The sequence below is a fragment of the Podarcis melisellensis genome (assembly GCF_964234715.1).
Source record: "Podarcis melisellensis genome assembly, chromosome: 5".
Lineage (NCBI taxonomy): Eukaryota > Metazoa > Chordata > Lepidosauria > Squamata > Lacertidae > Podarcis > Podarcis melisellensis.
The window spans coordinates 47,641,084-47,655,731 of NC_138537.1; the positions used below are offsets into that span (position 1 = coordinate 47,641,084).

Sequence of the window (14,648 nt, forward strand, 5' to 3'; positions counted from 1 at the left end):
TGGTATTTCAAAAGTGTTGCAACTCCTACAATTTTGACCACATCACGTAATTTCATACCAGATTTAATTTTTTCCCCCATTTTTAGATTCTTTGGAAGAAAGCCAAGAGGTTTTGAATTCTTTATTTTAATAAAAGTTAAACATACAAAACTGAAATCAACACAGTCATAAAAATTACCTCCTCCTTTTGTTAACAAGAAGAACCTCTCTCTATGGATGGATTCTAAGCTACTAGATATGGATTTTAGGCTCAAGTAAACTGTCAGACATTTACACTAATTAATCAGTGCATCAACAAATGCTGATGGTTCCTGATCTTATTTAATTCAGAAAACAAATTACAAAAGGGAACTACAACAACATAATATACATGGGGAATGGAGTTCAGATTAATGAGCAAGAATTACTCTTGTACGAGAAATAACTAAATCCAGTCTTGTTCATTAACTTAACACCATATTTTACAAAAATAATTATCTACACTGTATACAGGGCTATACGTTAACTTTTTGTGTCAGACACATTTCAAGATTGAGAGATAGACTACAACCCTAAGCAATACGTATGGCAAAGGGAAGCAATTGCATCCACAAGATACAAATAGGCCTGGACTTTTACACATGGTTTCCCAAATAAAATCAAGGAGGGCCAGCAATACTAACGTAAGTTAAACCTTGGAAGAGGAACCTCCTGTTGCATTTAAAAAAGCTGGATAAGCACAAAAAAATTCAGCACGATGCAGGTGACTTGCCATATTTACCAACATAAACACACTGAGTAATTCTCAAGAGGAATAACTATTTCTATATGTAACATTTGACTCTTTGAACACTTAAAAGTGCTAATCAAACCTGCAAAGTGACTGAATACATCTTAGGAAGCCTACAGGTAGGTTCTCAAGACCTATAAATCAAAATGTTCTGCTCCTGACAATAAATATGCTTACCTGCTTGGCACTAGCAAGTGCTTTTTTTCTGGTGAGAACCTCCACCTTGAGCTGGGAGAAGGATGGTGGAATCTTCAAGACCCAACTAAGTCAAAGCAGACCCCCTGATTTCGGTGGGTTTGTTCCAAGTCTGAGTTGAATATCACCCCTTGTGCTGAATTCAGATTTTCCCCTAGTTTTTCTCCATACTCCAGAGAGGGCAAGAGAAATCTACATCAATTTATGATGAGCCTTGGGGAGAAGCAAGACGTCCTACTGCTTTCGAAACTCAGTGCAAGATCTGGGAGTTCCCTCCACCACCCTCCCAACCTTGCAGAGATTTTGCAAAGTGGGAAAACAGCAGTGTATCTTCCTGCTTTTCAGGGGTTTTCTGAGGCTCAGTGCGACAGGGACAAGCCCCTGGTTCTGCCACTATCCGGCCTGGGCTAGGGGAAAATGACAGGGACATGCCCCTGAAGTCACACTAAGCTTTAGAGCGTCCCTGAGACTTCAAACCCCTTCTCCTCAGTTGAGTCAATCATGAGCACAAATTTTGCCTACCAAGACCAGTCAAGCTTTGTGGAAACCCTGTTTTGCTCATGAAGATGGATTTTGTCAACACTTCCGGCACAATGCATTCAACCTGTAACCTTAAAATTTGAACTGCACTGTTTCTGGCTTATGAATCATTAACTGGAGATTAGATGGCCCAGATTCATTACAAGCCAAGGAAGGAGATGCAGATTGTGATCAACTAACAATTGACTTTCAAAATAGAATAAAATCCAAAGAAAGTCATCATAATTGTACTAGCTCTGCAGGAGTTACAAGTGCTTAACAGCTATCCTGCAATAAGATGGCAGGCCTGTAAGCACATAACAGGGAGTAAGGAAAGCTGGGATAACTATTTTATTTCACGACCATTTGTTTGAATGGCATTCCCAACTAATGCTACAGGGGTGGACACTTGAGAAATCAGACTCTTCAGGATACTGCAAAGGGCATTTCTTCAACACAGTCTGACGTGTGCACATTTATGCAATTTACATCTTTTAAGAGCAAAGGGGTCATCTGAACAGCTATTACCTTGCTTAAGGCTTGTACCAGCATAAGCCAACTGATGTCAACAACCATTTTCACTATGCGCCAATAGTTTACTTTTAGAAAAATAGAACAATAAAAAGGTAAATGTAAAGCCCTGCAGAAGTGATGTTAAGTCATTTTCTCCCTCAATTACTGGGGCATCAAATGTCTGACATTGTACTTGGATGTATCTTGGTACTGTGTCATGGGTTTGTCTGCAATTCCACATGTTCCAACTCCAACCTTCCCTGTTACGCTCTCAGGAGACGCAAAGATGCTTCGCTTTACCTGTGGAACAAATTTAAAGCACCAATTGTAACATTTTCAAATTTCAACAAGTCAGCAAAGGAGTGCTAATATCAAATGTTCACATGCATCATTCAAAAAGCAAAATACAACTTAATTTTAATGATCATTAAACAGGAACCTTTAACAAAAAAGCTGTAATTGGAAATGAAGCACTTCTGCTCTGGTCATGGCACTCAGCAAGTCTTATTTTCTCCCAGTGAACCACTACACTTCTATAAGGGTCCTTTCAATGCACAAAGAAGGGCTAAAGGAAAACAAAACAAAACATTTTTTGCCCCTATAGCTATAAACTTCATAAAGTGTTACCAGCCTCAGTTGCCTGAAGTGTCTTCTGCATGCTCTGTTAAGGGTATTGTTACAATGTGGTGCTTATTAATGTTTTTCCTTTGCCACCAACCACTCAAAATAATTTAGCATGCAAACAACACACACTAAAAACCTAACTCACATATCAATGGGTCAAACAAAGTGCGAGTTATATTTGGGAATACCAAACTCGAAAATATGAAACATACAAAGAGCTTTGTACCATTATGGCAGCCTGAAAGCATCATAGTGCAAGCAACTATGCCACAAGCTTTATAGGCATGAACTTTTAACTTTACAGGTGCTACTATTGGAACGGTTGTTATCAGAAATCTGTTGTTCAGACACGAAAAATTATACTCAAACTTTGCTACAGAAATGGCTGATTCAGATATCCAAACAGCTGGAGTTTGCTCATGTCCTTACTTGTTTGTGCTTTGCTGGTAACCAGCACCCATTTGGGGCAAAAACCATAGAAGGGAGAGTCATCAGACAAATCAGATATCCCTTTGCCTGGCTTTGCTTATTGGCTGCAACAGTCTCAGGCAGAAAGCATGGATTAGAAATGTTCCCATAGGAAATAATGGAAATTGCATTGTGCTCGGAAACTGGGACCTGTTTATTCCACCCTATCTGCAGGGACTCAAACTAAGTGTAGTGATATTTAACAATACAGTGGTACCTCGGGTTACAAACACCTCGGGTTTCAGACTCCACTAACCCAGAAGTAGTACCTCGGGTTAAAAACATTACCTCAACATGAGAACAGAAATCGCACACTGGCGGCGCAACAGCAGCGGGAGGCCCCATTAGCTAAAGTGGTACCTCAGATTAAGAATGGTTTCAGGTTAAGAATGGACCTCCGGAATGAATTAAGTTCGTAACCAGAGGTACCACTGTATGTTAAGAATATTATAAACAGATCTCTCCTATTGTATATTCCAGAAACAAACAGCTTTGCCTATAATATTCTTTTGTCTTTGTTCGGGGGATTACTCCTGTGCTGCCATACATTTAACACTGCTCCTCTTCAGCAAGGAACCTCTATCAGTAAGCTGCTAATGCAAGCATATACAAACCTGGCCTTTTTTGTTTTTTGAATAAGCTCTGTTGTTGAACTGCTGCCATTTGACTTTCTGGTCCTCTCGCTCTTGCTCCAGTTCTTTGATTCGCTGGGCCTTTTTCAAAGCTTTCTTCTTTTTATATTCTCGTTGCTGAGCAATCATTTCTTTTCTAAAATGAGAAATGGCACTGAAGGTTACTTATGTACCTCAGTTTCCTCTTCAGAAAGTCTAAGGGCAGTAATGTGTCATGGCAAGGTGGTTGCTATACAATCAGGGCAAATTTTCACAAAACATCAAACATGAAGAGATTAAGCCGAGGTGGTTAATTCTGAATTATCAATACTGCCTTACATCCACATCTTTACCCACCAGAACTGCCTTCTTTTTACAACATTGGCAGTTCAGCCACAGTATATGGCAATGGTTTTGTATGGGCATTACATCTACATTGCAACCAACTGGAAGCCCCACATCACCTTTGCTTTAACTTCACTTTTGTTCTCAGAACATGTAGATAAAAGCAAGGATACACTGATTAAGAGAGTCTCACCTTGGGCTAGGTGAATGTAAAGATAAACTCTCAGTACAATGGGGCTTCAGCTGTCCAGGCCCATTTCATTCTCCAGCTGTAGAAAGTGCTGTCATTCCTTCTGTAAAGCAATCTGTGCATTGCAAGTTTCAATAAAGCACAGCAAACCTACGTTCATGCACTACTACGAATAATGGCTCTCTTTCAGAAATCAGTTGAAACTAGCTAATGTCTTGCTAAACACAGAGCAACTCTAGCTCAGAATTTGTCCCAGGGGAAATATACTACTACACAGGCATGGAGCAATCATTTTGGAGTTCATGAGACTAACCAACTCAACATGATAAGCATTAAAGTTAGTAGCACAAACCATAACACCTTCATCATAATCTCAAACCACTACGTATATGTTCACAGTAGGGATTGAGGATAATTCAAGAACTGCATTTTTAAGAACTGACCTAATTCACTCCATATATTTCAATCCATATTTAAATATTCTTTTTCATTTGGATTTAAAAAAAATCACAGATTAATGTGAAATTGGAAGGGACCTATGAACAAGCACAAACAAGAACAGAAACTGACACATTTGACCATCCCTAGTTCTTAGTACCAGTTCAGTCCTAAGATGGCAAAGACTGTTTTGGGCTTTACAAGTATCCCTAGGTTGGACCTCTAAAATTGGGGCAGCGAAGCCCATATCCTAAGGCATTATTTAACTGGGGGGGGGGGGGAGAATAGACAATGTGCATTACCTCTTTCCCAAATCTAGGGTAATTACGCAGAGTATGGTTCAATAACATCTAAGGATAGTGTTGACTTCTATGACGTTTTTGCTGTAAAATCACCTTTGGGAAGAGATGATTCATCAGCAAAGTAGCCTTACAGCTCTTCTTATTGCTATATGACACACTGAGGAAACTGAAAACTGTTTCAGCCACTTACTTGGACATGGGTTTGTTGCCACTGTCTTCCTTTGCTTTCCTTCCCTCTTCCACAGGTTTCAGATTGAGCAAGGGTGTGACTTCAGCATTGCCATATCCCGAAAAGGTGACTGCAGCTGTGCCATTCTCTTCATCTATCTCTTCAATTTCAGCTTCATAACACCTGTAAAGATATCATGGCTGTAAGCATGTGAGTAATGGTTTACAACTCAACCCTACAAAACTTGTACTGTATTTGCAGTGATTAATATTAATATTAAGTTTCAGGACATTCTTGCTTCATTTTGGATTGGCATTTCAAGTCAAAACTCTTAAAACATAAATTTTGTTCAAGAATTGTGCCTGGCACACAAACTAGTTACAATCCTAAAGTCCAAGAGCTCGTTAGTCAAGTGGTTTGAAATAAACTTCGGTTCTGAATCTTCTGTTACCAAATATATATTTTCACCTTTACAGCTTTCACATTTTGTGAAAACTAATTTGTTTAATAGATCTGGAGGATTCGTGTTTGGCTGTTTTATCATTTCTACTAATTTTCACCACCACAAGAGGCATTCATCCACAATACCCATGTATTTAGAAGTTCTATGGGACTTACATCTGAGGAGATATGTATGCATAGGATTACAATGTGAGATTGTAATTTGACAGAGGTTTCACTGCCCTCATATAATCTCCCTCTCTGAAAGCAAGCAGTGAATTACTAACATAAGAAGATGGATTAAGAAAAGCATTAAACAATGTAGGGTTTGTGACAGTAACTTAAATGAAGATAGATAATCAAGGTAATTATCTATTTTTCTCAATCACATCACCAGATACTCAAAAGCAGTACATCCTTAACTAAACTAAGTTGAACGTCTGGGTCCAGGCATCTCAGGGGCCTAAATGGAGAAGCGGAAGGCCATGGCAAGAAAGAGAACCTAACCTTACAGAAAAAGAACTGCTGGTTCTCTTCTTCCCATAAGGTATTAAAAAATATCTCTATCAGCAGAAGGCAGGTCAAAGGCAACAGGACTAGGAGGAAATGTGTTGGTTCACACCATCACTTTCTGCTGTCAGCAAATCATACCAAACAGAATGACTCTGATGGGTTTACTGCTGCATCCCACTTCAGCAAAGACCAAGGTGAATTGAATTTCTTCTGGTGGAGGACCATCACTGATTCACTTTGGAAAGGTGCAAAAGGATACACCCTAGTAGCACATCGCTATTTGTGAAGGGAGCTCTAAAAGCCTTTATTCAACCCTCTTAAAAAAATTGCCTGTGGATAGTTTTGGGAAGGATGTTAAATACCCTGCTTTATATTCCCTTACCACCATGTCTGGATGGGTGCAACAATCACAGATCCTCGCAACAGCAACAGCCTTCTACATGTACACAATTGTGAGCAAGGACCTCTTCTTTCTCTAAGCCCATTCCTGCCCCACTTCAAAGAATAAATTTACAGTACAGAAAAGGGGGAGGAAGCAGTGGAAAAGTTTGCTGCCCTATACTTCTTTCCCTCAATGGTTCCCAAGTATCTTAATACAATCTCAACAGAGCTCCGAGTTTCGAAGAAAATGAGATTCCTACTAACGTTTTCAGATTAGTGATGAAATGTATACACAACAGATTTCAGTTACTGCATACCAGATTTTTCGAAGGTGGCAAATTTTAAGATATTAGAAACCATATTGTATTCTACAACGTTCTAGTCAAATTAAACAGTTAAAACAATGGACCTAACTCTAAAGTTTAATATATTTTGTATTTGAAAAATACAAGATCCAATCAATGATTTTTACTGAACTGGTGCTCAGCCGAAGAGGAGAGTATAAACCAAAGGGAAGTATCTTACCATGGAACTGTATTATTTCATGTAACTTTTACAGAAGTTTGTTTCTACACTTACTGTCCATCTTCACTCCATATTGCCATACATCTGTCTCCAACCTTCCATGTGTGACTTGGAGGAGCAGAAGCAGAACTGTCAGAACTTGCAAGTGTTTCTGAAGGTTGTGTTGAAAGAAGGTCTTTGGTTAATTCTATAACTTCCTGGGGGTGGAAAAGAACAAGTCGTCAAACACAGTTTAAGTAGTCTCACCCCTGCCCATGCATGAAGACTATTTACCAACTGTGGTATTGCTGGCAAATGGTAGCAGACTGAACAACACATGAAATCTGTCCGCATAATTTACTAAAGATTTTTCTATAAGCTTTGGGAATCTGGTTTCTTAGCAAGTATCTAATACTACTCCCATAGCTCATCCCAATTTTAATATTGGGGGAGGGCAGCAGGGAAATTTCTCGTTTGCATTTTCCTCTTTGCATTACAAATGAATATTATATTTAATGGAAGAGTAAAAAGTAGACTGCAGAAAATGATACACAACTACAGAATGGCGTTTTCTGCTCTCCTTCCAGTGATAAAGCAAGTATTACTGAGACTTTTAAAAAAGAAAATTACTGTGCAATGAATGCACTGGCTAGTGGAAGAAATAGGTTTTTCAGCAAGTCAGTTTTCTTGTTTGAATACTGAAAAAGTGTACTTATGTGAGAATAGCCCGCTATACACAAACCAGATATAAAGAATGAACGCATACAGAAAATACTTTTCTTTATAAAATACATATGAGCAAGGGCTCAGTAGTTTCCTGCATATTTTTTTTTTGCTATTTAGAGATTATAAATAAAACTATTACTAGGCTATATCCACAGGTAATAAATTACATGTATTTTAGATTTTTAAATCTACTGGATTGTATCCAATACTACTGTCCCACTTGTGCAACAGAACTTCTCTTTCCTTTCCTCTCCCTTGTACCCACTCAAAATCTGTTCCAGAAGGTTGGGGTAGCCTCTGAAGCAGATTTGTGGGGTATCCAGGGAGAGGAGAGGAAGGTAAACCACATAACACATTGTTGTCAAACTAATTTCCCTCATCTACTTTTTCCTTCCTTCCTTCCTTCCGCTTCCCTTCCCCTCCTCTTTTTCTCTTGTCCCTTTAATATGTAATCATGGGGCGGGGCCTGTGCATCATTGAACTTTTGATTGAGATGAGCTTCTCTGAGAGACAGTATCTGCCTGAAAGGTGGAATAAAAATAGAACAAATTTTAACAAGAAAAGGAATAATTTAATACATATGCACCTTTCATATCTGATGCGATTAAGACTTGTCTTTTGTCCTCAGATATTGGCAGCTGAACAATAAGCTTGTAAAAGGCTGCTCTTACATGTAGAAATGGCAAAGAAAACATGAATGAACAAACAGACCATATGACAAATTCATTTGCAAAATACAGTCTAAGAGGAACAAAGAGCTAGAACCACTGATGACTGTTTAGTGCTTACAAGGCACACCTGAATCATATTCTAAAGATAACAGCACACATAATAGTGCATTATCTAGTATTCTAAATTTGTTTCCTAAAAGGCTCTAGTTTACCGTGTCTTTCAAAAAGCAAAACTCAAATGAACATACAGATTAACATTTACTCCAGGACAGTGCTTTTCAATTTGTGGTAATCATTCCACCCGGCTTAATGTGAAAGATTACAATTTTTTAAAAAAAGCATTTAGAGATCAGTGTTGAAGTACCAGTATTAAAATGACTGTATACAGCAATGAGCAAAATATAAAAGTATGAGGTTCTATTGATTAATCAGCGATATTAATCTATTAAAACTTTTTAGCAACTAAAAAGGTGCCCCAATTGACTGAGCAGAAGGTTTTTAAATATATGTATTTGGCACACAAGCACTCATAAAAATTGTGGGAGGCAAACACCATCTTTAAAAAGGCATTTTTTAAATGCACAAGCAAATGCCTTTTCTGAGATAATAACTCTTACAATTCACATGTGAATCGTCTGAAAATAAAATGGCTTATTTGTTCATTTATTTTAGGGGTCAGCAAACTTTTTCAGCAGACCCCTCAGATCTTGTGGGGGGCGGGCTATTTTTTGGGGGGGTGGAGAACTAATTCCTATGCCCCACAAATAACCTAGAAATGCATTTTAAATAAAAGCACACATTCTACTCATGTAAAAACACCAGGCATGTCCCACAAATAACACAGAGATGCATTTTAAATAAAAGGACACATTCTACTCATGTAAAAACATGTTGATTCCAGGACAGTCTGTGGGCCAGATTTAGAAGGCAATTGGACCGGATCTGGCCCCCGGGCCTTAGTTTGCCTACCCGTGATTTATTTGACTTATATGGCCCCCTTCATCAAAGGATCTCAGGACGGTTTATTGCTTCAGAACTCTTGCTTTTACTCAGGTGCATATTTTATGTCAATCACTTTAATGAGGTGACAGCCCTAGTTCTTTGTGAAAGATTTTAAACCCCAACATTTAGCACATCTCATTAATATCACCATGGTAAATTATTTGCCACTGACAGTGTATAAGATCCTCTTCACTATACGTGTAAAAACATTTAAGTTACAAAGCTTTTTCTTATTCTCACCTGTAAGTCTTTTTTGAGTTTTAGTAAATCTTCATTTTCTCCATTTCCCGTCAAAGCAGCTTCAACTTGTTGGAGTTGAGCTTTATAGCTAGCTAACTGTTTTGCAAGGTCTTCTGACATCTGAAAAGGGGGAAAAGGCATTACAAAATACTGAGGGAAAAGTCTGTTTGAAAACAGTCTTGCAGAGGCATAATAATTAGAATGCAAATCACTAATGACTTAGTGCAGCCTTATCAATAACAGAATATTTATGTAACTTGCCTTAGCTGGAAACTCCAGCTGGTCCACAGCAGGCTTCCCAAATAATGCCAGATTACCTTTGCAGTAATCAAGTTATAAGGTAGTCTCTTTAGTATGGTTTGTTCCCTTACTGCTGTGTTAATGTTACAATAACAGAATCGTATGGGGTAAGTAAACACCTGTTTCCACCCTGGGAATTTACAAGAGATGCCCACCTTATGTCCCTGCCCTATACCTTATATCATATGTTACACATGGTGGGAGGCAGGTAAACTATGTTTGTTTTTTGCCCAAAGTAAAATTTGCAAGTACTGTACTACTAAGCTGTAGTTGATTTCAAGCCACATGGGTTAATGAAATAGGGATTACTGGCACTGGCAAGCACTATTTGGCAACACTTTCTTTTTAGATGTTTACATTTTTTTATTTATCTGTTGCTGTACACCACCCTAATGGTCCTGTTACTTAAGGGTAGCTTACAAATAGATTAAACATTCTGCACATTCACAGATTCTCTGTTGTATTCAGTTTTCCAGAACACAGTCCTTGAGAAGTATGACTATTCAACTGTTCTTAACACGAGAGTCATTTTCAGCATCATACTGGACAACCAAACTCCTTGCCTGACCTTGACTAAATCCTTCTCTCTTAGCATTAGTTCCTGTAAGGAAATTCACAGCAACGCATGGATTGTGTTTATGGATCTTCTGCCACAATTTTGTTATCTAGCCTCTTTCCTCAGTCTTTGCCAAGGTGACAGATACAAGATAGTACAGATACCAGAGTGGGTGAGGCATGGAGCAGAGCAGGGGTGGAACTATTGAGCATCACACTAGTGCTCACTTTGGAAATCTAAAAACTGAAGGCAATCCAAACACAGATCCTTTGTTAATACATAAGAACTATCCTAGTCCTTTCAACACAGGGTGTGAAGTTTAGAAAACACTATCTGTACAGAATTAGCAAAAGCCAAATTTGGTAGGAATGGCTGGAATAGCACGTGACCTGACGTACTATTTTTCAGGGGCTGTGAAGTATGGAAAGCAAATTCTGCATACCAACACCATACCCTCTTTATAATCACACTACACAGGATACAACCCGCCAAAAAAGGACTTGACTCCAATTAAAAGTCCCATACGCCGAAAAAAGCCCGCAAAAGCGGTGCCATTGAAACCCAGCCGTCCTGCTACAAAGGAGCGGAGGTTTCGGGACAGAATGGAAGAGCCGAGACGGACCTCCCGAAAAACACACACAGTATAATCCTCGGAACACAGAAGGCGAGTCTTGTAAGCCGACGAAACGGGCCTCCACGTGCGGGAAGCCCGCAGACAATGGCTGGCCGTCGACAAAACTTCAGGCGGCGGAATCACTGGGGACCGGGCGGCCGACGCGCCTGGGCCTGAGGGAGGGCCTAACGGAGGCCCCGGAGCGAGTGAGGAAGGGGCCGGAGGCCTGGAGAGCCGAGCGCCGTGTACGGAGAGGGGAGGTCGAGGGCTGAGGAGAGCGAAGGGCCTCCCGGCCTTCGCCCAGCGAGAGGAGAGGGAAGTGGGGGAAGGGCCGCGTCTCTCACCTTGGCCTCGCGCGCGGAAGGCCTCTCTCCGTCCCGTCAGGCCTCAGGAGAAGCGTCTGTGCTCGCGCGCGCGCACCCACGCGAGATTTGACCCCCCTCCCGACCCCCAACAAACGTCGCCCCCTCCCTTCTTGCTGCTTCCTAGCGACGACGCAAAGAGCCCGGTCGGCGGAAATGAACGCTCGCGAGAGGGGGAAGCCGGACCTGACGAACAAGCCGGATCACATGACCACTCCGGGGGTGGGGAAAGCACAAGCCAAGAGGAGGACCGATACTTCCGACTCCCAGTTGCGATTCCTTGGTATCTTCCATGTGCGGGGCGAGAGTGGCGGAAATGCAAAGGAAGCCGCGTAATAAGTAGCGTTCGGCATGTGAGAGTCAACCCAAAAAACCCAATCTCGCCGCAGGGCTTATTATTTAAACTGATCGAATCTTCTAGGGGGCCATCGGAGCGGGATTTGTGCCCTTATGAAATAATTATTTTGGCGGGGGCTCCGCTGCTTCTAACTGCCTTGTGCTCAGGTTCTCCTCCGCTGGTTTCTCGCAGGCCTCTGGCTGGCCACTGTGAGAACAGGATGCGGGACTAGGGGGGCCATTGGCCTGACGATCCTTTGGCTCATCCTTTGTTCTTATGTTATGCACCTGGAAATAAACCCTGTTGATCCCAACGGAACAAGACTCTTAATCTCAAGGTCATGGGTTTGAGCCCCACGTTGGGCATGTTTCCTGCATTTCAGGGAGTTGGACGAGATAACCCTCATGGTACATTCCAACTCTACAATTCTATTATTCTAAAATATAAGCCCACTGGCGGGTACAGCCTTATTTTAATTATGCAACCAGATCAGCCTGAACAAATTTAAAAAGAAAGGGAAAGGGGGGCTTGGTTCCAAGAAAAATGACTCTGGCAATCCCACCCACTATTGAACCCAGTGGGGTTTGACTTTACGTCAAGGGTCAGCAACCTGCGGCCCATGAACCACAAGCGGCCCACGGGGGTCGTTTAAACAGCCCCCGAACCGAGCTGCCTGCTCGGCGAGTCCCTACGCACTGCGCTAAACTGGCGCAGCACAGAGCAGGGACTCACTTCCATGGTGCCGGAAATTGCGTCTGCGCTGACGCGATCCAGCCCACAGGGTGATCTCCGTGGGAGTGAACCAGCCCAGGAGACGTAAACCTTGCCGACCCGTGCTTTACGTGATTTTGGCTTTAGGCGTGATCCCTGGAATGTAACCCTCATGTAAATTGCATACCCTCCAACACTTCTCTACTGAAAATAGGGACATTCTATTCTACATCAGGAAGCTTCTCCTGCGTTTGAACTCTCGGCACACATATCCGTCATAAACACATATACACATTGTGGAACCACAATGCTAAGATTGGAGACAAGCTTCTGTCTGCTCTCACAACTTGAATTTTGAAGCACGTGTCAAAATGGCACTTGGAAAGTAACCCAGCAAGGATCTGCCCTTCTGTGAGATCCAGTATCCCACCCCTGGTGGAGACAATTCTGAGCAGGATGGACCAATCTTCTTTTGTTGTGACCCTACCACCATCCTCCAGTAGCCTCCATGTGGAGAGGGGGGAATGCAAAATACTTTGGGGATTAGATGCCTTCTGTTCATGGTACTTAGGATTGTAATAATCATAAATCTGCCCTTATTCCCTTATGGGGGACACAAGAGCCCTTATAGTCTCCTTTGTAGGTTCTCCATCGGTCGGAGAAAATAACAGGCCAACCAGAGAATATTGAGAAGCAAAGCAGCTAGTAAGCCTGATCTTTATTAACTGTTGCAACAGGGTGCTCCCCTCACACACAGGAAAAGAGGAGGACCTAGAACAAAGTAGTGGCCGCCCTTATATAGACATTTTAAATTGTCAAAAAACAAAAACACTGTTTTAAATATCACTTGTGAAAAACAACTTTTGAGTTTTTACAGCAGCTCATTCTATTCTCTCCCCTGCAAATGTCTGTGCCAAGCACTAGATGGCAGCTCTGCTGCATTTGCACAAAACCTTCCCTCCCTCCCAGTTTCTTTGACTGTGCTGTGTGTGTGTATATATATATATCTAATATAACTGAATGGAAATATATCTTTCTAGGGGAAAGCAATTCATTTATGTTGACTTGGGGTGTGCTTAGCAGCTCCTTTTTTGTGTTATTACATTTCTTAATAAACTTTTTTTTTACTAGGTTACCCATCAGCATGCATATGCTCAACACCAAGTATTGCAAATAAAATTAAGTTTATATGCTTTTAGGGCATATTTCAGGTTGCTCTTATGGCATCTTTAACTCCTTGAAAAACTGCCTTGGCTGCCAAGCCAGAATGTCTGGAAAGATCACACATTCTTTGAATGAAGAAAGGTAGGCCAGTCATGCAAATACTTTAGAGGCAACTACCCATCATTTGGCACACACACCTGAACTGCTCCTTCCTTTCCTCATCGGCAAAGATTTGCCACTGGCCCCTTTGTCTTTTGCTCACCTCTAAAGGCAGAACCACTACCTGCTGTCCTTGGAGTGGAATCTGTGGCAAATGCCCTCTCAAGACACACTGGACCAAACCCGATGCACTTGTGTTTGGTTAAACACACGGTTTTTAGTTTGGCCATACAGGTCACATACATCACATACATTTAAAATTCATTTATATCTCTTTAGAACTCTAGGACAATGGTTGCCATTACTCTCTCTTTAGAAAATTCATTTATATCTCTTTAGAACTCTAGGACAATGGTTGCCATTAATTTGATTCAGAATTGATTTTAGAATGAATTGATTTTAGAATGTATTTCAATTAATTGATTGTGATTTTATGTAAACTGTGTTACTTTTACAGTTGTTAGCCGCTCTGAGCCCGGCTTCGGCTGGGGAGGACGGGATATAAATAAATTATTATTATTATTATTATTATTATTATTATACAGTCAAAATTTTCCCCCAAAGAAACCTGGGAGCTGTTCTTTACTCCTTAAGGTAAAGGTAAAGGTACCCCTGCCCATACGGGCCAGTCTTGCCAGACTCTGGGGTTGTGCGCCCATCTCACTCAAGAGGCCAGGGGCCAGCGCTGTCCGAAGACACTTCCGGGTCACGTGGCCAGCGTGACATCGCTGCTCTGGCGAGCCAGAGCCGCACACGGAAACGCCGTTTACCTTCCCGCTGGTAAGCGGTCCCTATTTATCTATTTATCTACTTGCACCCGAGGGT

General features: G+C 41.2%; 1 protein-coding gene across 1 annotated transcript; it reads right to left on the bottom strand.

The window, feature by feature from the left end:
* Positions 1-106: 106 nt before the first annotated feature.
* On the bottom strand, positions 107-11,579 carry SMNDC1 (survival motor neuron domain containing 1). Its single transcript, XM_081912139.1, has 6 exons — positions 11,435-11,579; positions 9,622-9,741; positions 7,058-7,200; positions 5,165-5,326; positions 3,703-3,856; positions 107-2,296 (listed from the first exon to the last, which is right to left on the bottom strand). The coding sequence occupies exons 2-6, from the start codon at positions 9,739-9,741 to the stop codon at positions 2,159-2,161; spliced, it is 717 nt and encodes a 238-aa protein (XP_081768265.1). The 5' UTR covers positions 11,435-11,579; the 3' UTR covers positions 107-2,158.
* Between the last annotated feature and the right edge of the window lie 3,069 nt (positions 11,580-14,648).